The following is a 25,494-nucleotide window of genomic DNA, read 5'->3' as shown; positions in this document are numbered from 1 at the left end:
TTGCTGTGCCACATTCCATAATTTTGTTCTATCTTTAAAAAAGGGATAAATTGAATTGTCTCATACTTTTGGTTACTCTACATACTCAGTGCTTAAAAAATAGCAATCTAACGGTTTTGTTAAAGGGAAGATAAAAAATGTAGTGGTTTTAAATAAGTTCTTTAAGCAGGAAATCTCATTTCACTGTTGGCAACAAAAATTCTCCGAACGCTCGATCCTCTATACCTGCCCTACAAGGGACAGCGTGAAGTAATATTTAGCATAAATGATGTAATGTAATATCAATCATCTTGTTTGTTTGGTTTTGAATTCTTTTTAAACTAGCTTTCTTCGCCCACATACCAGTGTTGCCGCGAATTCCATACTTTTATACCGCGTTATTTACGTAAAATCGGTAAATAATATTTTAATGGCTTAAAGTACTCATCAATAAGAACAATTTTTACTGTGGGACCAACTTCAAAATCGCGAAAAATTATCTGTTTCATACATTTTTGTCGAGTAGATTAGTTTGTATGTAACTTTTACAGGGATATCTGATTTCAAGTTTGTACCATAATAAAAGAAAAGCTTCATCTTAATGAGTTTTATTTTAAACCCTGAAATGATGATTGGCCTTTTTAAATAACCATGTAATACAGCTCTGAAGAGTTATTTTAGTTGTTGGTAAGTTGTTGATTTGCTTATGTATGAGTCTCTGATTCATGTACAAGTTGTGGTTTTTGTTTGCTATTGTTACAGAAACGGAACCAGTGTCAGTGGGAGTGACTAGTACATCAACTACTTGCACTGAAAACCCTTTTGATATTTCTAATGTGGGAGGAAAAGTACTCCATGACGAGGAAAATTATGAATATCTGACGGAGTCTTCAGAACAACCTCATAATTATGAATATCCTGAGCAGACATAGGGTGGACAAGAAAGAAAGTCCTGCTCCAGTTGGCTAAAGGAATACTCTTGGCTAGGTTGTAGCCAACAACAGAACAGTGCATATTGTTTGTCTTGTGTACGTACTATTTTCTGGTCCAGATAGTGGGGGCAAGCATTCTCTGGCTCTAAGATCTTTTATCACTCATCCACTTTGCACACATTTCAAAAGTTCATATGAAACTGAAAATGATTAAATCAAACAGAGAGCGGCTGATTCCTATAGCAAAGACAATCATATTATGTGGTTGAGAAAATATACTGTTAAGAGGCCACCGAGTGATAGTACACTGAGTGATGAAATCAGCCAAGGAAAATTTCGAGCACTTTTAAAATTTCACGTTGAGTCATGTGATTCATCTCTCCAAAACCATTTATAGACAGCGCCAAAAAATGCTACATATCTGAACAAAACAACTCAGAACCAGCTGATTGACTGACGTCATTCTGTCTTTATGAAAAAAGTATTCGACAAAGTCAGAGAAGCAAAATATGCTGTCCTCGGCGACTAAACAACGGATGCCAGTGGTACAGAACAACTCAGTTTATGTATCAGGTATCTGAATTTACAAAAAAGCACAATACATGAAGAAATCATAAGCTTTCTGTCTGCAACTGACAGAACTGGTGCTGCATTAAGCGATCAAATCGTTCAAGAATTAAAACAAGTCGTCCTACAAGTTAAGATTTTGAGAGGTCAAGGTTATGATGGAGGTGCCAACATGTCTGGAAAGTCCAGTGGTGTACAATCCCGAATAAAGCAGCTCAAACCGCTAGCGACTTGTATACATTGTGCAGCACATGAACTAAACCTATCTATCTTGAGGGACTGCAGCTTGCCTAGTATTCGCAATTGTTGGGAGTTGTAAGTAGTGTTACTAATTTTGTGTGTGAGTCAGCAAAAAGGTTGGAACATATCAAGCGAGCTATCCTTGAGAAACACCCAGAGGCGAAAAGGGTTAAGTTACAATGTCTTGGTAGTACACACTGGCGTGAAAGGCATGATGCACTCATTCAATTCAAATAACTCTGACTCTGTCATACAGTTCCTTGAAGAAATGGACAGAACTTCTCTGTCATCGGAAAGTGCAAGTCTTCTGGCTTCTATTCAGCGATATGACTTTGTCTTAACTTTGATGGTAACCGCCACCGTGTTTGAGATTACAATTTCGCTTTCACGGTAACTTCAGGCTGTTGCACTAGAATTCAACCTCTGGTATGAGATGGTAGACAGTGTAATAAGAACACTGGAACGATACAGAGAAATGACATATGAAGAAATTTTCCAAGAGACGTGTCATATTGTAGAACCTTTAGACATCCCATTGCAGGCACCCAGACTCGCCAAACGTTCTGCTCATCCCTCAAATATGGAAGCACTTGATGCTAGGGAATACTACAAGCAAAATAAACCTTAAATACATACACACACTTTTTGCTTGTTGCAAAATTTCTTTCTTTTCTGTTCTTTCGAGATAGAGAATAATGTCATGTCATGTTTTGTTCCAGATTGAATTAATTCTTTCCTTTCATCGATTTTGTATTGAAACAGTTGAGGAGTCGCTTTCTGAGAGCAGAGCACTCTTCAACAACTCTTAGGAAGGAGCTCAGGAAAGACAGGGAACATCCCTCCCCCAAACAGCAGCAGAGGTACATCGAGAGACAAATGAATTTTTCCCTTATATAAAAATTCTTAGGAAGATTCTCGCTACATTACCAGTATCTGCTTGTAGTGTGGAGCGTAGCTTCTCTTCGCTTAAACTGGTTAAGTCGTACCTTCATACGACGGTCAGTGTGAATAAACCTTCGACGCTTGTAGCAGGCAAATAAAATTACCTTGCATTCATTTCTTAAAAGCTTTAAGCCAAGGTCATTGCAGATATCAAATTCAAACTATGAAGATGGCAATGAGACGCATATGCTTAATAAATGGCACTTCTGAACGGGATGTGCCTGTACTAGCGAAGTTAGTGGCATTTAAAATCTTCAGAGCGTTTAAGTACAAACTTCTTCCCCACCATAATCTCGTAACTGTCGACATCTATGTATGTAAACGGCTAAAATTCTATCCTGTTCATCTGAATTCTCACTCAATGAATATTTCTATTCTACGCAGATCAACGGAGACACAAAAACAGCTATATGGCAGAATCACTTGCGCAAGCTGGCGATAGTTCACAAGGCAAAGATAAAGCACGCTGCTGTATGTAAGTGCGCATGTTATCTATGCGTCAACAAGTGGGTGGTGGGCTGGTGGGTGTTGGCTGTTAGTTTGTATGTGAATACAATGTTGTCAAACATTACGCATTGTTTTTGGCTTATGTTTATCGTATTGGTGTTGTTGGTACCAGCAGGTTAGAGATAAAGAGATAATTCAATATGTGAATTTTCGTTAGGATTATTAATACTTCGTTGATAATCACTTCACAGATCAATCACCCCTCTCATTACACTGATCGTTTATTTTATGAATGGGTCAATTTTAAATACATACGTACATTTCAGGCGAAGCTATACGATGTTACCAATGTTCATCAGCCGAGGATCCGAAAGGAGAAGATAACTGTGGAGCATACAAAAAATTTGACAAGAGTCGTCATATCGCAGTTGATTGCGGCAGCGATGAATCTCATGTTCTTGGAACATTTTGTGTCAAGAAAACTCAGCAGGGGCCCAAAGGCTTCATATGTAAGTACACTGCACGTTGATATTGTCTGTTAAAATTTGCACCACACTATTAAGCATTTGTTTTCTCGCTTGATTTCAAAACTACAAATCACAAATATTCAATTTCTTGAATATCGCGTATACAGATAAACTTATGATTTACAATGGAATAGGAATCTTGTATAAAAAATAAAATCCATGTGTGGCATATCCATCTCAGTTCACAGTCTGATTATGTTTCGAATTGTTTAAAAATAACTGTCATTTAGGAATCAAAACTTTTCTGAAAGTAATACGTTTCATTCTCATTTCGCCTGACAGATACTTGCGAGCATTCTTTAATAACATATTTTTGTCCTGCCCGTACCGTTTCACCCACTGATTAACAGTTTGACCAAGCTCTGGCAGATTAGTCCGGACATGAAAGTTGCCTGTTAAATAGTGCAGTTCAGTGAATAGTATGATTTTTCGACAATTTAAACCCATATCATTGTCTTCTTGCAAATATTGTCACAGTTGTTGAACCTCATCATTAGTAGTTCTGCTAAATTTCGTTTGGAAATCAGAAAGAACACCATATCTTATATTAGAAAAAAATAATGTTTTGTATCTATCATTGAACAGTACACTGATAATACTGGTATTTAATTTATTTACATGCTATTTTTTGGAATGTATGTTGTGGCGACAGACTGATTTGTATCAAGGTCTAGGTTAGTTGACGAAGTGGTATCAAACGCCTCAGTTTATCGTTAGGCCTATTTGTTTACTTTCATTGTCATTAGATTAAGACCATTCTAGTACTAGATTCAGTAGGCCTACTTGTTTTTGGGGCAATTAATTTCTTGTTATATGGCATGAGAAAATATTATGAGCTAAATGTAGTGTTAATGGAAAGACCATTTCTTAGCACTGTGTGAAGGCAGTAGTAGGTGTTAACTACCCATGTTTAATGATTTGTAATATTTAGTTGCCTGGTGTAAGCCTAACCCCAACATAAATTTCACTCTTGGAGTCTGATGTGAGCATGGGAGAGATGCTGTTCACATGCTTTGTAGAACATGTTTATCACACTGGACATTAGGTTGTTGTCTTCATAAGATTTCGTACATTCTTATTTATCAGCCCAAACTTGAATGCTTTGCACACCACACCCCCACCTTCATGATCCTGCTTCATAGTTGTTGAACTTGAGTTGTAATGCTTATCCAGTGGTAACCAACCCAAGTAAATGCTGCTTAGTTAGTTGTGGTGAAGTATCTACAGCCGTCACCTGCTAAGAAGTGTAAAAAGTGTGACAGCGTGCTCTTTTAACTATCAGATATGTTAAGGTTGCTTTACAGCTAACTCACAGATGGTTTGTTAGTATGTTATCATCTCTGCAATCTCAGTGACATTGATACCTAGGCTGCTGCATTTGTAGTTTTTACCTTGAGTACGTAAGCAGATTTATGCTGGAATGAGATTTCCACTCTACAATGTAGGTGCGCTGATATGAAACTTCCTGGCACATTACAACTGTGTGCTGGACCGAGACTCGAACTCGGGATCATTGCCTTTCATGGGCAAGTGTTCTACCATCTGAGCATCCCCAGCATGACTCACACCCCGTCCTCACAGCTTTACTTCCACCAGTACCGTGTCTCCTATCTTCCAAACTTCACAGAAGCTCTCCTATGAACCTTGCAGAACTAGGAATCCTCGAAGAAAGGATATTGCGGAGACATGGCTTAGCCACAGCCTGGGGGGTATTTCTAGAATGAGATTTTCACGGTGCAGTGGAGTGTGCACTAATATGAAACTTCTTGGTGGATTAAAACTGTGTGCTGGACTGAGACTGGAACTTGGGGCCTTTGCCTTTCACGAACAAGTGTCCTACCATCTGAGCTACCCAAGCACGGCTCATGCCGTTCAAGTCTCGGTCCGGCACACAGTTTTAATCTGCCAGGAAGATTCAGATTTTTGCTAGATATAGTGTCTTTTTTAAAAGTGGGAGCAGTGTTTCTGTTGTATGCAGCTCCATTTTAGTCTGTGTACTCACATTTGGGAGTGGGGATTGACTCCTCATCTAACCATCCTGAGTTGGTTTTTCCATTGTTTCTATAAATTGATTCATGTAAACACTAGAATGGATTCCTTTTGAAAAGAACACAGGTAATTCCCTTCTGTATCCTCATTGTACTCGTGCTTCTTGTTGATGGTCATTCTAGTTTGCTGACACAGCTTTCATGTCGACTTTCTTGGTGAACGTACAATGTGCGGATATCCTCCAGTCAGGCCCCACTTAACACTGAAGGTCAGCGAGAACGTTCCAATTCCTTCAATCTCCCAGTGTTCCTTAGTGATCATACATGAAATTGTTAATCTGTTAGGCACCCTTGTTTCATTAAAAGATACCCTAAGGTCTTTCAGGCATTTTGAGAAAGATTGTAATTTGAAGTAACTTTCAAGAATGAACACATGTTCAGCCTAGGCAAAACATATGATTGTTTGCACACAGCTAACTCAGCACTGACATCAAAAGGGCGGGAACCTGTTTGGCTGTCATGTGTGCTGTGTCTCTCACAAGGTCATCCATTGCCAAAACAGACATTCCCATCAGTAAAAAGCTCAGTTTTAGATTCCATCTACAGTATTGTTTTTAAATTTAGGATTGCATAACTTTAGGTTCATCCTGTATATAGTGAAACCAATAATTACCTTCTTTAATTATTGTGTTAAGTACGTATTTTTCTAGAGCTTCCATTCGGCAGCAGTGTGCCTCTGGGAGGCAGCCAATGGAAGAATAGTATGTGGCAGTCAGTGAACAGCGGTTAACTACATACCTTTTGTGCAGCTAACATTTATGAATTTGTAACTTTCCCTATCTGTTTCAGGATGATTATAGTTCATCCAGTCTATTGTGACATGGGCAGTACTTTTGGATCTGAATAGAAACCAATAGACCAATCCAACTACAGATATAATCCTGTTCTTGCCCAAACATTCATGTGCAGACTCAATACATTCCTCAGCATTCTTGTCTACTGCTGGAAATTCACCATGCAGTATGCCGTATATAGGCTAATCAGTTATATTTCTTTGGATTTCACTGCAGTCTGTTTCTGTTATCAATCAGCTGTGTGCAGAGTATTATATGAGCCTTACAATTTTTTTAGTAATGCTTTAGACTGTCACTTATTTGTGAATGCTTTTACAGCTATCCCCTTATTTACTTTCCTTTTTACTTTTTCATGCCCAGAGATAAAAATTTTTCAGCCCAAAATTGGTCTTTGACCAGTTCTTCCTTGCTTTCCTGTCATAATTCATTGTTGATACACTATGTTATCAAAAGTATCCAGACAACTGGCTGAAAATGACTTAATAGTTCGTGGTGCCCTCCATCAGTAATGCTGGAATTCAGTATGGTGTTGGCCCACTCTTAGCCTTGATGACAGCTTCCACTCTCCCAGGCATACATTCAATCAGGTGCTGGAAGATTTCTTGGGGAATGGCAGACTGTTCTTCACAAAGTGCTGCACTGAGGAGAGGTATTGATATTGGTCAGTGAGGCGTGGCATGAAGTGGGCCTTCCAAAACATCCCAAAGGTATTCTGCAGGATTCAGGTCAGGATTCTGTGCAGGCCAGTCCATTACAGGGATGTTATTGCCATGTAACCACTCCGCCACAGGCCGTGCATTACGAACAGGTAATCGATCATGTTGAAAGGTGCAATCGCCATCCCCAAATTGCTCTTCAACAGTGGGAAGCAAGAAGGTGCTTAAAACATCAATGTAGGCCTATGCTTTGATAGTGCTATGCAAAACAGCAAGGGGTGCAAGGCCCCTCATGAAAAACACGACCATACCATAACACCACTGCCTCCAAATTTTACTGTTGGCACTACACACACTGGCAGATGATGTTCACCAGCCATTCGTCATACCCATACCCTTCCATTGGATCGCCACATTGTGTACCGTGATCCGTCACTCCACACAATGTTTTTCCACTGTTCAGTCTTCCAATGTTTATGCTCCTTACACCAAGCAGGGTGTCATTTGGCATTTACCAGCATGATATGTGGCTTATGAGCAGCCACTCGACCATGAAATCAAAGTTTTCTCATCTCCCGCATAACTGTCGTAATACTTGCAGCGGATCCTGATGCATTTTCGAATTCCTGTGTGATAATCTGAATAGATGTCTTCCTATTACACATTACGACCCTCTTCAACTGTCGGCAGTCTCTGTCAGTCAACAGACAATGTCGGCCTGTATGCTTTTGTGCCATATGTGACCCTTCATGTTACCACTTCACTATCACATTGGAAACAGTGGACCAAGGGATGTTTAGGAGTGTGGAAACCTCACATACAGACTGTGCAGTGACACCCAATCACCTGACCACGTTGGAAGTCCGTGAGTTCCGCGGAGCACCCCATTGTGCACTCTCACGTTGCCTAATGACTACTAATGTTGCTGATATGGAGTATCTGGCAGTAGGTGGTAGCACAATTCACCTAATATGAAAAACATATGTTTTTGGGGGTGTCCGGATACTTTTGATAATGTAGTGTACATTACTAGAACAGTTACAGCAAATCAGGAGACAGTCCATATCCTGATATTCACCACGATCACATGTGTCAGCATATTAATCTATAGTGCCCAATATAACACCCAGCTTGATCTGGTTTACCTTCACTGGTGTTGTGCACATTCTTCCTTCTCAAGTTCTTGCCACTGTGTATCTCCTGTAGTGTAGGTTTGTCATTTGAAGTCCCCATTAGTTCTTTACCCAAGAGTCTCTTGCAAGATTTAAGTCTTCCAAATCCACAGGAATCTCGAAATAAGGAACACTGGCATTCATTGAAGGTATGCATAAGCTTCTCAGTGTGTTCGTGACCTGCTATTCGGGAGTTGGGCCGTAAATCCAGTCACTTTTTTATAATCTGTTGAGCAGCATATCGGTAGTATTCTGATGTAGTGCATAGTGTATTCTGTGTTTTGTTCTACCTTCCCAAAACTCATTTCTTGAGCTTTGATCACCAGATCGTACACATGCAGAAATTACTTGTGTAATTTAGTGTTGTTTGGTCATTGGTATAAAGGTTGAATAGGTTGGGTCCTGGACATTATCCTGGGCAGCACAGTTTTATGCCATTACCAGTTGCTAAACAGCATAGAATATTCTGTGCAGTGAGGCAATGATTTTTACATGTTGGTAATCTTTAACTGTGTCACAGAGTGACCTGTAATTCACTGTGTGATATATACTGTCAGCTCAAAAAGTTTCAAGGCTGTATTAATAAAAAATAGGGAAAAGTTAAGATAGCGATTTTAATGCTTCAGGTGTTCTGCATATTCTTTCTCCACTTGAGTACAATGCACAAGAAGTTCACACAACCATTTGAAACTGTGAGAAACATCCTTTTAGATAGTGTCAACTTGTGTGTCACTTATATTTCTACATTATTTGCGTATTTTACATGTTTTTATCCTCCACCATGGATCCTTGTTCCTTCCATCTGTGCAAATACATAAAAGTTTCCTTATTCCTGGCCAGAGACCAGTCCCACATACTGTTCCTGCATTGTTGCTTGGCTCATCGAATCCCAACAAATGGCCTTATCATCAGCAAGCCCTCCTTCCACAATGACCTCCACTCCTTCTCGTGGTTCCTACAGTGGAAACACTTTTTCACCACCAACCCTACCAATCAGATGCAACGTAAGACCAATGTTGAACCCTGCCTGCCTCAGTTCACTCTTCCTTACAACTGTGATCCACTCCCACTGCCCCCAAATCACCTGTGTTAACTTTCCAGAATTTCTTAACCTTGAACCATGCCTCACCATCATTCTCCAAACCCATCAACATGCGAGCTAACCTTACATCTGCTGAAAGAAGTACAATTCACCACTAAAATCTGATCCTGAGCTTATCCTACCTACTGACAGAGGACCCATCACTGCTGTTTTGAACCACAGGTATTACTTGACAGGAGGACTCCTCTAGCAGTCAGATTTGTCCACCCACAAACTCTGCCATAGTGACCCCATTCCAGAAATCCAGTAGGTTTCTTGTCTCTCATCAAATCCTTAGGTCCATCCCAGATCCTCTCCCCAAAGACTGTCTGTCTTCTCATCCCTACCACTCCCTGCACTCATACTTTCTGCGTGCTTCTTAAAGTACATAAACCCATCCACCCAGGATGTCCCATTTTAGGGGGGTTACTGTGTGCCCACTGGAGAATCTCTGCTCTAGTAAACCGACACCTTCAGCCTATCACTTGCAACCTACCCTCCTATATGAAAGATATCAATCATCTTCTCCACCAACTCTCCACAGTTACTATTGCTTTATCAAATGGTGCCCTGCTCATCGCTATTGATGCCACCTCCGTTTGCATTAACATCCCTAATGCCCATGGCTTAACCACTATTGAACATTACCTTTCCCAATGCCTTGTGGATTCCAAACCTACCACCTGCTTCCTGGTCAGCATGACATTACAACCTCACCCACAATTATTCTCCTTTGAAGGCATCACCTAGAAACAAATCCAGGTACCGGCAATAGTCACCCGCATGGCACCATCCTATGCCAACCTATTCATGGGCCATGTAGAGGAATCCTTCCTAACCATCCAGAACACCAAACCCCTTACCTGGTTAAGATTCATACATCTTATAATCTGGATTGAGGCTGAGGACACCCTATCTACATTCCTCCAGAACCTCAACACTTTCTCCCATTTTCGCTTCACCTGGTCTTCCTCAACCACAAGCCACCTTCCTCGATCTCCACCTCAAAGATGGCTACATCAGTACCACTGTCCATATCAAACCTACCAACCACCACCAATACCTCCACTTCTACAGCTGCCACCCATTCCATACCAAGAAATCCCTGCCAAACAGCCTAGCCACCCATGGCTATTTCGTCTTTAGTGATAAGCAATCCCTCTTGAAATATACCAAGGGTCTTACTGAGGCCTTCACAGACCATAATTAACCTTCTAACATTGTACAGAAACAGATCTTACATGCCTTATCTCACAGGTCACCCACCACCTTCCAAAGTCCCACTGTCGGGCCACAGAGGAGCATTCCTCTCATGATTTAGTACCACCTAGGACTTGAGCAACTGAATCACGTTTTTTGCCAATGTTTCTACTACCTCTCGTCATGCCCTGAAATGAGGAATGCTCTACCCACTATCCTCCCCACCTCTTCCACAGTGGTATTCCACCGTTCACTGAACCTACACAATATCCTCACCTATCCCTACACAACCTTTACTCCCAACCCTTTGCCTCATGGCCCATATCCCTGTAATAGACCTAGATGCAATAACTGTGCCATACATCCTCCCACCACCACCTACTCCAGTCCAGTCACAAGCATCACTTGTCCTGTCAAAGGCAGGGCTACCTGTGAAAACAGTCATCTGATCTGCAAGTTAAGCTGCAACCACTGTGCTTCATTCTACATGGGCTTGACAACTAACAAGCTGTCTGTCCACATGAATGGTCACCGACGAACAGTGGAGAAGAAACAGCTGGACAATCCAGTTGCTGAGTGCACCACCCAACACAGCATTCTTAATTTTAATGACTGCTTTGCAGCTTGTGCCAACTAGGTCCTTCCTACCAACACCAGCTCTTCTGAAGTGTATTAGTGGGAACTGTCCCTGCAATATGTCCTATGTTCCCGTAACTGGCCTGGTCTCGACGTTCATTAGTCATTGTTCTTCACCTATACCCTGTCGGCCTCATTAGCTGAATGGTCAGTGCATTGGGCCACGCACGGGGGCCCAGGTTCGATTCCCGGCGGGGGTGGGAGATTTTCTTCCCTCAGGGACTGGGTGTTGTAATGTTCTCATCAACATTTCATCCCCATTGTCGATGCCAAGTCGCCCAGTGTGGCGTCGCACTCAATAAGACTTGCACTTGGTGGCTGAACTTCCCGCCTGGGAACTCCTGGCCACTGATGCCATGCGATCATTTCCATTTTTAGCTATCCCCTTCTGTGTTCCAACTCCACAGCCTTCTGTTCCACAAGCACACCCACAATCTTCTTACATCCCTCCTTTTCCACTGCTCCCGCCATCTATCTCCGAACTGCACCTAGCTGCCATACTTTCCCTCCACCTCATCCCTGTATTATGCTCCCACAAACAGCACTTGACCATCCCCCTCCCCACCCCTGCCTCTTCCTTACCCCTATCACCCAGATTGCCTCTCCCATCACGCGCAGTTGCTCATAGTCTGGCCCCAGTTGCCGGAGGTAGTTGTGTGTGTGAACTGCATTTGCATGAATGTGTGTGGTTTATTTCGGAAGAATGCATTCTGCCAAAAACTTACATGTTTAGCAGACTTTTTGTTGTGTCTGTTTGCAACTCGGCATCTCTGCTACATGCTGAGTAGCAATCTATCCTTTCCATAATATGGTCATTATTGCATCCTGGAGTTTCTGTTGTTTCACATTGGCTTGGATGTCATTTGTCTTCAGAGTTAACCCTTCATGTAAAAATCTGCACTTTGTTGTTTTATGTTAGGTTCATACTGATAACACCAAATCATGCCATCCATGACAATTTTTTCCAGCAAAGAATTGTCTGTTTTGCATGTCAATTAAGCCACAGCATGCATCGTTGTTTTTGTTCAGGAGTCAACATGTGCAGGACAACTTTCCACTCACTTTTCCTATTAAACATTCTGGAGAATGTCTTGAACATTTCATTTTCCTGGTCTGCAGAGTTTTGGAGGGTGAGTTTTGGTACAATGATGCCTAATGAGCAGTTCAGTATGAGTCATTGATGCAGTTTGTATAGAAGCTGTAAGAGCAATACTGGATGATAGTACTTCTGGGGATGTGGGTCTTTCCCAGGCTTTAATATTGCGCTATCTTTGCTTTTCTCCACGTCTTTGGGGGCCATTCTATGTAGAATCATCCAGAAATTTTAAGAAATGACACCCATCATCATGCAAATCTTCGAAATTTTGGGTAGTGGAAGTTTACCTAGATATGTTCACATTTGCAAAATGTAAATGTTGCAGGTCAATTACTTTTCACTTATGATAAAAAGAAGTTGTGTAGATTCAGGAATCCAGTCTTTCATAGACAAGCTCCTTTATAATTTAAAAATGCCATAGTTCCCACAGTTTTTGCGGTGGAAGCTTGAATTTTTTTGTTTTGTTTTAGTTAAAGAAGAAGGTTTATATTTTTATAGTTGTGCTTCTTATAATGAATATCCATCATCTGCAACTCAGAAAATATTGTAAATCTTTTAAACAAAATCCATGCATGGATATCATGATTTTTTGAAGGTATTGCCCCCTCATAGATACCTTTGAAAAATTTACAATATTATTATAAATACTCCATTATGTCACACTAAAAGAATAATTTATATAATAGAGGGAAACATTCCACGTGGGAAAAATATATCTAAAAACAAAGATGATGTGACTCACCAAACGAAAGTGCTGGCAGGTCCATAGACACACAAACAAACACAAACATGCACACAAAATTCTAGCTTTCACAACCAACGGTTGCTTCGTCAGGAAAGAGGGAAGGAAAGGGAAAGACGAAAGGATGTGGGTTTTAAGGGAGACGGTAAGGAGTCATTCCAATCCCGGGAGCGGAAAGACTTACCTTGGGGGAAAAAAGGACGGGTATACACTTGCACACACACACATATCCATCCACACATATACAGACACAAGCAGACATATTCAAAGACAAAGAGTTTGGGCAGAGATGTCAGTCGAGGTGGAAGTGCAGAGGCAAAGATGTTGTTGAATGACAGGTGAGGTATGAGTGGCGGCAACTTGAAATTAGGAGATTGAGGCCTGGTGGGTAACGGGAAGAGAGGATATATTGAAGAGCAAGTTCCCATCTCCGGAGTTCGGATAGGTTGGTGTTAGTGGGAAGTATCCAGATAACCTGGACGGTGTAACACTGTGCCAAGATGTGCTGGCCGTGCACCAAGGCATGTTTAGCCACAGGGTGATCCTCATTACCAACAAACACTGTCTGCCTGTGTCCATTCATGCGAATGGTCAGTTTGTTGCTGGTCATTCCCACATAGAATGCGTCACAATGTAGGCAGGTCAGTTGGTAAATCACGTGGGTGCTTTCACACGTGGCTCTGCCTTTGATCGTGTACACCTTCTGGGTTACAGGACTGGAGTAGGTGGTGGTGGGAGGGTGCATGGGACAGGTTTTACACCGGGGCCGATTACAAGGGTAGGAGCCAGAGGGTAGGGAAGGTGGTTTGGGGATTTCATTGGGTAGGGTAAGGTAAGTCTTTCCACTCCCGGGATTGGAATGACTCCTTACCCTCTTCCTTAAAACCCATATCCTTTCATCTTTCCCTCTCCTTCCCTCTTTCCTGACGAAGCAACCGTTGGTTGCAAAAGCTAGAATTTTGTGTGTATGTTTGTGTTTGTTTGTGTGTCTATCGACCTGCCAGTGCTTTCGTTTGGTGAGTCACATCATCTTTGTTTTAAGACATATAAAAGAATAATTTTGTAGAAATAATGGGAAGTGTGAAAAACAATGTTATTGTAAAAGAAATATTGGAGTTCCTAATTCATGACTACCATGTCACCACTAAAAAATTTGGCTATACTGGATTTCCTTAGGAACAAATCATTTCTGAGAACACTGTTTTATTGCCACTACATGTATTGCATCATCCAGTTCCTTTGTTTTGAGTTATGTGTTCACTGAGCATGCAGTTCTGAGCTCTTGTACCAAGTTGTACCCAGAGTCAGTTGTTGGTTAAAAATGCAATTGTTGCAGTTTTTAACTATTCATTCCAAAACAAAAGTTAAGTCCCTTAATGTTACAAGAATAATGTGAACTACTTTTGTTATGAAACAATGGGATAGAATGATTTTTCATTATTTAATTACTTTTTAGGTTACGCCAATCATCTTTTGAATTATTTACGACAAATATTGGTTCTATGACTGAAGCAATATGGAAAGTACAAGTAGGCGGTGTTTTCTTGGACAGCACCTGCAAGATATATGTGATAATGGCCTGACTTGTGTGAATGAACTTACCAGTGAAGAACAAGAACTTTTATTATGGCGAAGCAAGAGTCATTCATACTGTGATTTAAGTGTTTCATGTGTGTGTGTGTTAAACACAAAGACAGGTACCTGCGCAGATTCTCTCTATGTAAGAAAATTTGCTGTGATCCCTTCAAGCACCATAAACCATCTGTTTCATCTGGATTGCATGATTAGTTTTGAAAAAGGCAAAGACCTTCAAAATGAGAGGCTTTAGCATTACCCTTGGGGAGAAAATGTGCTCAACCTGTATCAAACTTATTAATGAAAAACAAGCAAGTGATGACTCATCACCAGACTATATAAATGACAGTAATGTGAAGGTGCAGACACCTGAAAAATCTGTGCTTAATACTAGCTTGACTAGCTTATGAGTATCTCATGCAAAGCTGCATTCAGTTGGTCGGTATGCAGCAGCCAAACGAAAATTGGAATCAGCAGCTGGGGCTCTGCAACTAAAATTTCACATACATATCAAGTTGAGCTGGCTGCTGATGCAAGCACTATCCCTGACAGTGATTTAGCAGAACTGGAAGCAAAGGCAAAACATCTTGATGAACTCATGGACAAAATCAAACAGGAAATTGAATATGCAAATAATTGTGAAAAAATTCAGTTACGCACTCCTGTGCCGCCAACTTGTTCTCGACAGAAAGTCAGTTCCAAATTTCCGGTTTCTGAATATCTGGTATGTTAAGCGAGAGCTCTTTTAATGGAGAAGGGTATTTTATCGATAACAGTGTATACTTGCAGGTTCATCAGGAACACATACCGTATGTGTGTGCATTTACCACCAGAATATTAAATTGATTCTAAATTCCATTTCTATTAAAGAAACATACCAAGATCTAATTAAAATAATAACATGTGATATAAATAACTGAGGTTGTATGCTTCGTCTGTATGAAAAATGCCCCATCAGTTCATTGCTGCAACCCACTTAGAAAATGAAATAGAAGACTATGATCCTGATGAGATGGGTCAGTACAGTCAATGGGTAGCAACTGATAGAATGACTTTAAGTGTTCAAATCACTTCTCTATCAGAATTGCGTGACACACTAATTAAGAAAATTGAAAAACTTACTCCACACTCTTTTATTTCTCAATCAAAATCTGATTATCTGAAAATGAAGAGGGAAACACAAAATGAAGTTGGAAACACTTGCTGAAAGATTAGTGTTAATTTTAATGGAGTTCAGTAAAAATCTCAATTTTGTTGTTCAAGATGAATTACAGGAGTACCATTGAAACAATAGCAGCTGCACTCTTCATACTGTCCATATATATTACAAAAAGGACAAACTGTTGCATGCAAAAAGCATTTGTATTGTTTCTGATGATGTAGAACATGATGTTGCCTTGGTGTACCAGACTGAAGACTGTACTGAATTTTTGTATATGTGAATTTCCAGAAATTCATCTTGCATTTGTTTAATATTTCACTGATGGTTGTTCTACACAATATAAAAAAAATTGTAAGAATTTCAGAAATATCTGCTACCATGAACACGACTTCAACATAAAGTGCAGCTGGTCCATTATTGCTACCAGCCATAACAAATCTCCCTGTGATGGTATTGGTGGCACTGTTACAAGACTTGTAACAAAAACAAGTTTGCAAAGAGTTAATAAAGATCAAATACTTACAGCTTCACAGGTACTTGAATTCTGTCATGAGAACCTGCAAGGCATTTCAATTCTCTTTGTTTCAAAAGATGAAATTGTGCAAGTCAGACATTATCTCTCCCAGCGCTTCACAAGTGCAAAAACAATTTGTGGAACACGATCCATTCATCACATTGTACCAATATCACCAACCAAGATTGGAGAAAAAAAAAAAAGAGTCTGAGCTGTGATACGGGTTTTAGTATTGTGCATGTTTCTCAGATGCACTTCTGCCGCTAATGCCGGAATGCACTGTGCAGCCCAACTGCTATGTTGCGTATGGATATGACTCTTCTTGATATTTGGGAAGGAGGAGATGTTACAGTAAGGTTAATGCATTCTCATGGACCATCCCCATCTTTTATTGGCCTGCTAATGATGTTTGCGTTGTTTCTTTCTCTCATATTCCATGTGAAGTTGATATCACCACAGCAACAGGCCATACTTAATCTCTGAGCAAAGAGTCCTTAAAGTTGGTGGAAGAAAAGTGGTTCTCATAAAAATAATAATAATAAAAAAAATTCTAAGCATCAAAATGTCTAGTCACAAGTGTAGTTCCGAATAAACTTGAATGTAGATTGGTACCAGAATTTTGTGCAGTGTTGACAACATTGGCTTTTGACAAAATGGTTATGGCAGAAGAAAGAAAGTGTTCATATGTCATGTAATGTACAAGTTTCCACATATTTTATAATGTGTAATTTTGTTTCATATATTGCAATTTTTGTTCAATTTGAATATTGTTATGTGTACGTATGTTGTTAAAGCCTCTTGGGTAGTAATATAATTTTTTTCCCCAGTGTCGTTCATTTCTCAAAACTGATTTTTTTGTGTGATGAAACTTTATTATTTGTAGAGCACTCTCTAATTTTTTCAGTGTTTTCCAGAGATGATTGGGGAGGGGGGGGGGGCAATTGTCCAAAAATTTATTCTAATTTAACAATAAAATTATCTAAAATTTACAAAAATTTAGTTGGACAATGCTAACATGTTTTCAGAAACTACATGTCCGAAAGGATATTCAGGGAAAAAACAGTCAGCCTACTATTTTTTACAATGAAATGAACACCCTTAGCTGCTTACAGGCATTGACATACGTCAACGGGGACAGATGAAAATGTATGCCCCGACCGGGACTCAAACCCAGGATCTCCTGCTTACATGGCAGACGCTCTATCCATCTGAGCCACCGAGGACACAGAGGATAGCGCGACTGCAGGGATTTATCTCTGGCGAAACCCACATTCTCAATGTATTGTCCCACACTACATTCATAGTGCCCCCGCCCATTATACTCATTACTCGCGGCGCGTTGCCGATTCCCATAAGAGTTCGGGCACTGTTTGTGCATTCGGACAGAAGAAGAAGATGGTCAAGTGGCCAGTGAGCCTTAACTATATGTATATATTAAGATGGTATCTGTTCTTTCGGACATGTCCGAAAGAACAGATATGATCGGTGATCATGCGGTTCAGATGGATAGAGCGTCTGCCATGTAAGCAGGAGATCCCGGGTTAGAGTCCCGGTCGGGGCACACATTTTCATCTGTCCCCGTTGACGTATGTCAATGCCTGTAAGCAGCTAAGGGTGTTCATTTCATTGTAATTTCATTCTAACGAGCTGCATGGTCACCGATGGTATCTGTTCTTTCGGACATGTCCGAAAGAACAGATACCATCTTAGTATATTATTTTTTGTTTAAAAACTGCAGCTAATTTTCAAATTTTTACAATTTGCTTTGAAGTAACGCATTGCATCGAACTTTCAGCAATTGCTACCAACAGAATGTATATAAAGCAATAAATATTGGCAAAAGTTCATGATACTAGATACCAAAGCAGTACACAAGATCTAAGTTCACAACTGGATAATGGGTGTCATGGCCTGGATGACTTGACATGGAATGACCCTGGAATCTTGCATATTTTGAGGTATTGGTTGACAAAGCCCAGACTCCATTGTACGCTTCAGGACCAAAGTGTTTTATGTTTCACACAGATGTCATTCTCCCCGATTGCTTTTCTGTTTTCATTGAGGTTACCCCTATGTTGAGTTCTTTTAAGGCAATTGCTACATTTTAGTTATTTGATGCTGAAAGTGGGCTCCTGCTGATTTTGGACTTCAGTCTCTCTTGTTGGATTTTCCAGTGAGTTGGTGTTACTTTGGATGATTTTTGACTACTTTAGGCTTACAGCTCTTCATCTTGTCTTTTCTGAATCATTATTTCCAATAGTGCTATTCCACTAAAACCTTAATATTGTGAGGTATTGGTAGCATTTATTGGTGTTTCACATGAATGTTTTGTGGAGTCTTCTGCAGGGCTTGAGTGAATAAAGAGTAACATAATCAAAAGTAACTGAAACTTCCTGGCAGATTAAAACTGTGTGCCCGACCGAGACTTGAAATCAGGACCTTTGCCTTTCGCGGGCAAGTGCTCTACCATCTGAGCTACCGAAGCACGACTCACGCCCGGTACTCACAGCTTTACTTCTGCCAGTATCTCGTCTCCTACCTTCCAAACTTTACAGAAGCTCTCCTGCGAACCTTGTAGAACAAGCACTCCTGAAAGAAAGGATACTGCGGAGACATGGCTTAGCCACAGCCTGGGGGATGTTTCCAGAATGAGATTTTCACTCTGCAGCGGAGTGTACGCTGATATGAAACTTCCTGGCAGATTAAAACTGTGTGCCCGGCCGAGACTCGAACTCGGGACCTTTGCCTTTCGCAGGCAAGTGCTCTACCATCTGAGCTGCCAAAGTACGACTCGCGCCCGGTACTCACAGCTTTACTTCTGCCAGTATCTTGTCTCCTACCTTCCAAACTTTACAGAAGCTCTCCTGCGAACCTTGCAGATCTGGCTCTCCTGAAAGAAAGGATACTGCGGACCTAACCTAACCTAACCTTCCTGGCAGATTAAAACTGTGTGCCCGACTGAAACTCGAAATCGGGACCTTTGCCTTTCGCGGGCAAGTGCTCTACCATCTGAGCTACCGAAGCACGACTCACGCCCGGTACTCACAACTTTACTTCTGCCAGTATCTTGTCTCCTACCTTCCAAACTTAGAAGCTCTCCTGCGAACCTTGCAGAACTAGCACTCCTGAAAGAAAGGATACTGCGGAGACATGGCTTAGCCACAGCCTGGGGGATGTTTCCAGAATGAGCTTTTGACTCTGCAGCGGAGTGTGCGCTGATTTGAAACTTCCTGGCAGATTAAAATTGTGTGCGCGAGCACTCCTGAAAGAAAGGATACTGCGGAGACATGGCTTAGCCACAGCCTGGGGGATGTTTCCAGAATGAGCTTTTGACTCTGCAGCGGAGTGTGCGCTGATTTGAAACTTCCTGGCAGATTAAAATTGTGTGCGCAACCGAGACTCGAACTCGGGACCTTTGCCTTTCGCGGGCAAGTGCTCTACCATCTGAGCTACCAACGCACGACTCATGCCCGGTACTCACAGCTTTACTTCTGCCAGTATCTCATCTCCTACCTTAAAATCTTTACAGCTCTCCTGCGAACCTTGCAGAACTAGCACTCCTGAAAGAAAGGATACTGCGGAGACATGGCTTAGCCACAGCCTGGGGGATGTTTCCAGAATGAGATTTTGACTCTGCAGCGGAGTGTGCGCTGATTAAAACTGTGTGCCCGAGGAGTGCTAGTTCTGCAAGGTTCGCAGGAGAGCTTCTGTAAAGTTTGGAAGGTAGGAGACGAGATACTGGCAGAAGTAAAGCTGTGAGTACCGGGCATGAGTCGTGCTTCGGTAGCTCAGATGGTAGAGCACTTGCCCGCGAAAGGCAAAGGTCCTGAGTTCGAGTCTCGGTTGGGCACACAGTTTTAATCTGCCAGGAAGTTTCATATCAGCACACACTCAGCTGCAGATTGATAATCTCATTCTGGAAACATCCCCCAGGCTGTGGCTAAGCCATGTCTCCGCCGTATTCTTTCTTTCAGGAGTGCTAGTTCTGCAAGGTTCGCAAGAGAGCTTCTGTAAAGTTTGGAAGGTAGGAGACGAGATACTGGCGGAAGTAAAGCTGTGAGTACCGGGCGTGAGTCGTGCTTTGGTAGCTCAGATGGTAGAATGGTAGAGCACTTGCCCGCGAAAGGCAAAGGTCCCGAGTTTGAGTCTCGGTCGGGCACACAGTTTTAATCTGCCAGGAAGTTTCATATCAGGGCACACTCCGCTGCAGTGTGAAAATCTCATTCTGCAAAAATAAAAGTGTACGCATTCCATACAGAGTCAGTTCCATTTGTCAATGCCTCTGCTGTGTAATGCGGGCAGTACTGTTTAGGGAGACCTTACAGTTATAACACAATGAATTGCCTTCTCAGATAACCATTTAATAATTCTTTGAAAAACATAGTTTACTAACTCTTCTAGTGTTTTCTCTCTAGTGGAATTTATTATAACACTAGTATTGTGTACAAAAAGTACAAATTTTGCTTGTTGAATGTTAAGTGGTAGGTCGTTCACATGGAGGTGGACCCAGAATTGAACGCTGTGGGATTCCCTGTGTGATTTTACTCGAGTCACTAAAATTTTCTATAATTCCTACATTGTCTGAATTATTCAGTTTGTCAATTATTAGTGATAACATAGTCATTTAGTTTAATTATTACTGAATCGTCTACACTGGCTGTCCTCTCTCCTATTTGACAATGTGCCATTGACACAAATTGACTGTGGAATAGATTTTGACATTAGCATCTCTTCCTACGTATACCTTATCCCATATCAACCCTCTTAGCTTACTCTTAAAACATTGTATTCTGTTCATATTAATAAGCCTCACTGCTTTGTATGAACCGGCCTCCCAAGTTGAAAGGTCCCATATTGTTTATTTCCATTAATTGTACATCATTATAAGGTAGCCCGTTAGCAGTTGGGTACACACTAATTGTTTCAGCCTGAGCATTGTCTATAAAAATGTGGTCTATCCGTGATCTGCTTTTTTGCCGCACATAAGTGATTACTGAAATTAAATTGAAACACTCAAATAGTAATTCTGTTCATTTTTCCTATCCATATCTTTTAAGAAATCCACATTGAAGTCCCCACAAGTTACTAACTGTTTATTCTTGCCTGACATGTAGCTCAATAATGCATCTAGATTCCTCATAGATATCTAAAGTTTCCTTGCGATCTGTAGACAGTTACAATTATCATATAAGTATTCTGCAGTAACAACTCATAAGCACATGCTTCTACATTTCAATCAACACAAAAACTATTTGTTTCTATATTTTTCACTTTGTGTCCAGCTTTTACATACTTTGCAACTCCTTTCTCAAAGTTAACTCAACACGAAAATGATGCTAATCTATAATCCTTCGTAACTTATTCCACCATTGGCCACAATCTACAATTGTTTGCAGTTTGTGCCTTTAATTGCTGGTTCTTCAAACTTTCTAAGCAGGCATTCACAGGATACTTTCTGTCTACCTTCAGACGTTTGCCACTTCAGTTTTGTATGTGCAGCTCTGAATTATGAGGCGAGTAGACCTAAACAACTATCAAAAATATGGGCAAATATGTTATTGACACTTCTGTATTTTCCAATCAGGTTCAGGTTTATGTTAAAGGTACAACTGCTAAGTATTTATTAAGAAATTTAAAAGTACATAACATGTTTCAGAACTTTAGTCATTTGCTGCTGCTTCTGTATAACAGAATCTTGCCATTGTTCCAAAACTCTTAGTATTTAGAACACAACATAGTCTGCAATTCAAGTCTCTCACATGTCTTTTTGTATTTATTTACATTCTATTTTTATCTTTGTGTGTGTTTTGTATTGTTAATGAGCACTATTTCCGTCATGAGTGAACCACATGTAAAACACATAGTATATGAAACTTTCATGTGCATTTTCAGGGGATGGGCGATGGCGTCAGGTTATCCGTCAGTGTGCGTCTGTGGCAACTTATGGAGTGACTGGAGTATGCAACTGGGGTGTCTATGACAATGGTGTGTACTGGGAAGAATGTTACTGCTCTGAGGATGGATGCAATTTGGCACCATCATCAAAAATATCAAAGCCATTGCTTATGATCTTATCCACTGTTGCTTTGTTGACTTACATGTGGCTTCAGTGAAGCTTTTCCATGTACCTCACATTTAAATATGTGGACAGGGTCTTGTTATTGAGAGTTGAATCTCAGAATCAGCAAGTAGCCTGTTACACATTTGCCAGTATTTTATCAGCATTTTTGGTTCCAGTCAACTGTATTGGTAATATGGAAAGTGGCATCCTAGAAAGCTTTCATGCACAGTTGATGTAGTAGAACCATTGCAAATTGTTGTAAAGTTTGTAAATATATTTTTTGTGTAAGTTTTATGGGTGACACAGCACTAACAAGCTGTATTTTGTATTTATATTTTAGGGCAGCTGAAGACAGAATTATGTTTGTAGATGATATGAAGTTACTCATTCTCTTAGGCAGGGGACCAGATGATTTAGTCAATAAACAATTCAATATGTATTTAGGTTCTAGAAACTAATGTGTTACCTGAAGGTTTTAATGTTCATACATTTGTATTCAATTGCTCCATCTTAAATTTTGTGCTGTGTAATCATTTCACCCCTGTGTTATGAAAATATTTAATGGTGGTCATATAATTTTTAACCGTTCATTGACAAATGAGATAAGTTTCTCTTATGAAATACCTGAAAATGACTATTAGTTGTTCTGGTTAGCCACTGCCTATCCGTCCACTTCCTAGCATATATTAGTTAATTTGTAGTTGGGCCTGCTGATGATTGTCCAGCTATAATCATGGTATACCTCACTGACTACTCATTTCCCCATAAATGAGTAGTAGTCGTATGATTCAGACTTTACAGACATATTTTTTCACATTCCAGAGACTGATGATTATACTTGTCATTTCAGCCCATGATGTCACTGTTATTTGCAGTTGCCACTGCCAGAGGCATGTCATAAGTTAGCAGACTTTTTTTATATTGAGTGTGAATACCATGTTGTTTAGGTGTCAAACACATTGTTATTTCCTTAAGGCAGCTGCTTTGTTTGTGTCATGTGTCTTACAAAATACAAGGGGCTATAATGGACTACCCGTGTAACCTATCCAAGTGAATGATGTGCCTGGTGTAACACGGGGAAGTTCTCAAAATATTTTTTCCATGTGCTAGTACAGTCGGTAGTGCTGAACTGTTAAAACTGAATGTCTTTCTGTCTTGTACATTTACTTTCTTGTCCTGTGAAAGAGAATTCTATCTATGAGACATTATTCCTTTACATTTATTGCTGAGTATTCGTATAGCTTTCAGTCTCTCGTATGAAGCACAACTTGCCAGTGTACTGCCTTCATCACCAGGCACCCACTTCACTTGGTTGCACTGTAGTAAACTAAAAATCATATCTGAAAAAAAAAATTAAAAATGTGGTTTTTGTAAAGAAAACATAAATATTTTTTGGTACTGAAATTGTAGATCTAACTCTAATACAGCAAGTGATAAAATTACGTGGTACATGAAAATATACTGTAATGCCCATGAATAAATTGAATACTAAAATTGGGATGCCATTTCAGTCAAAAGATGATTTGACAATACTGTTACTGAATATGCTATGACATGTAGCATTGATCTTTCTGCTCAAACTTCATACTTAAATGCATTAGTTTCCCAGATGTAAGATTATTAGTTATATTCATTGACAGTTTCTCACTCCAAAAACGCACTCTGGCAAAATGCACATTATTAAAATGAGTATAGAGGACATCAGATAAAAAAAAAAAGCCTTACTCAGCTACTTTGCTTTGTGAAGGATTATTTGATGCCAATCACTATGTAATATTGTGACCTTGTGTACAACAGACTCAAAAGAGGTGGATGCATGTCAAGCTTGTTAAGTAACAACAACTGGCCTGGTTTTTACCTCAGTCACTGTGCAGCTGCACAAATTAATAAAAATTTGAAAATAAGTATTATATTTGGCATTGCAAAACATGCTTGTACCATTGTTTTTATGTTGTAGGTTTATTTGCATGTGAATCATATGTTTCAGTATTTTGGAATTCTCTGACAAGATATAAAATTACATTTCATTTAAACTTATTTTAAGATTATGTCAAAATATGAAGTTTATCATGTTAGATGGAATTTTTATTTTCTTTCACTACTTATATTCTGCATAACTCATCTAATGCAGTAAACATTAATTTTATTATAATTTAACATAATTTCAATTTTTCTAGATTCATTCCTTAAAGTGTTTTTATAAATTTACATTAGACAATCACTAGTTTGTGGCATGTTGATGAGAACTGCTTTCCCGCTCAAACAATCTGATGCCCTTATTTGCTAAGATACTTTAAATGATCTTTTTTTTATGTGTAAGAGTTGACATAAAATTAATGACTGTATAGGAAAGTGGTTACTATGTGAAACTAATATTACATTCTTCCGTCCGTTCATGAAGGTAGATCTGTACAGGAAAGTGGTTCTATATGAAACTAATATTACATTTTTCCGTCCGTTCATTAAGGTACATCTGTCGACATTGTGAAAAAAAAGTATTTTCTTTATAAAAGAATGAATACTTCTTACAGTTTGTATCAATATTAGCAGTTAAGTGTTTTACACATATTTTTATATATTTTTTCTATGAGAAAATAAATATTTTCCAAACACATACTTTGTTTTGTGATAACAAAACCTGAGCAAGCCCTAAAATATCCCTTTCTGCCATTCTTGTTGTATTGCTCTCATTTTGCATATTGTAATATCAAGTTATCTTAGAAGAAAGATTAAGGAAAGGCAAACCTAAGTGTCTAGCATTTGTAGACTTAGAGAAAGCTTTTGACAATGTTGGCTGGAATACTCTCTTTCAAATTCTGAAGGTGGCAGGGGTAAAATACAGGGAGCGAAAGGCTATTTACAATTTGTACAGAAATCAGATGGCAGTTATAAGAGTCGAGGGACATGAAAGGGAAGCAGCGGTTGGGAAAGGAGTGAGACAGGGTTGTAGCCTCTCCCCAATGTTATTCAATCTGTATATTGAACAAGCAGTAAAGGAAACAAAAGAAAAATTCGGACTAGGTATTAAAATCCATGGAGAAGAAATAAAAACTTTGAGGTTCGCCCATGACATTGTAATTCTGTCACAGACAGCAAAGGACTTGGAAGAGCAGTTGAACGGAA

General features: G+C 39.9%; 1 protein-coding gene across 1 annotated transcript; it reads left to right on the top strand.

Annotated features, from left to right (window-relative positions):
• Window positions 1-3,139: 3,139 nt before the first annotated feature.
• Window positions 3,140-24,112, top strand: LOC126237319 (uncharacterized). The gene is made up of 3 exons (XM_049947288.1): window positions 3,140-3,282; window positions 3,434-3,616; window positions 22,203-24,112. Exons 1-3 carry the CDS (start codon window positions 3,216-3,218, stop codon window positions 22,421-22,423), a joined length of 471 nt encoding a protein of 156 aa, XP_049803245.1. The 5' UTR covers window positions 3,140-3,215; the 3' UTR covers window positions 22,424-24,112.
• Window positions 24,113-25,494: the final 1,382 nt, after the last annotated feature.

Source organism: Schistocerca nitens, chromosome 2, assembly GCF_023898315.1.
Source record: "Schistocerca nitens isolate TAMUIC-IGC-003100 chromosome 2, iqSchNite1.1, whole genome shotgun sequence".
Taxonomy (NCBI): domain Eukaryota; kingdom Metazoa; phylum Arthropoda; class Insecta; order Orthoptera; family Acrididae; genus Schistocerca; species Schistocerca nitens.
This window is presented reverse-complemented; position numbering and strand designations above follow the sequence as displayed.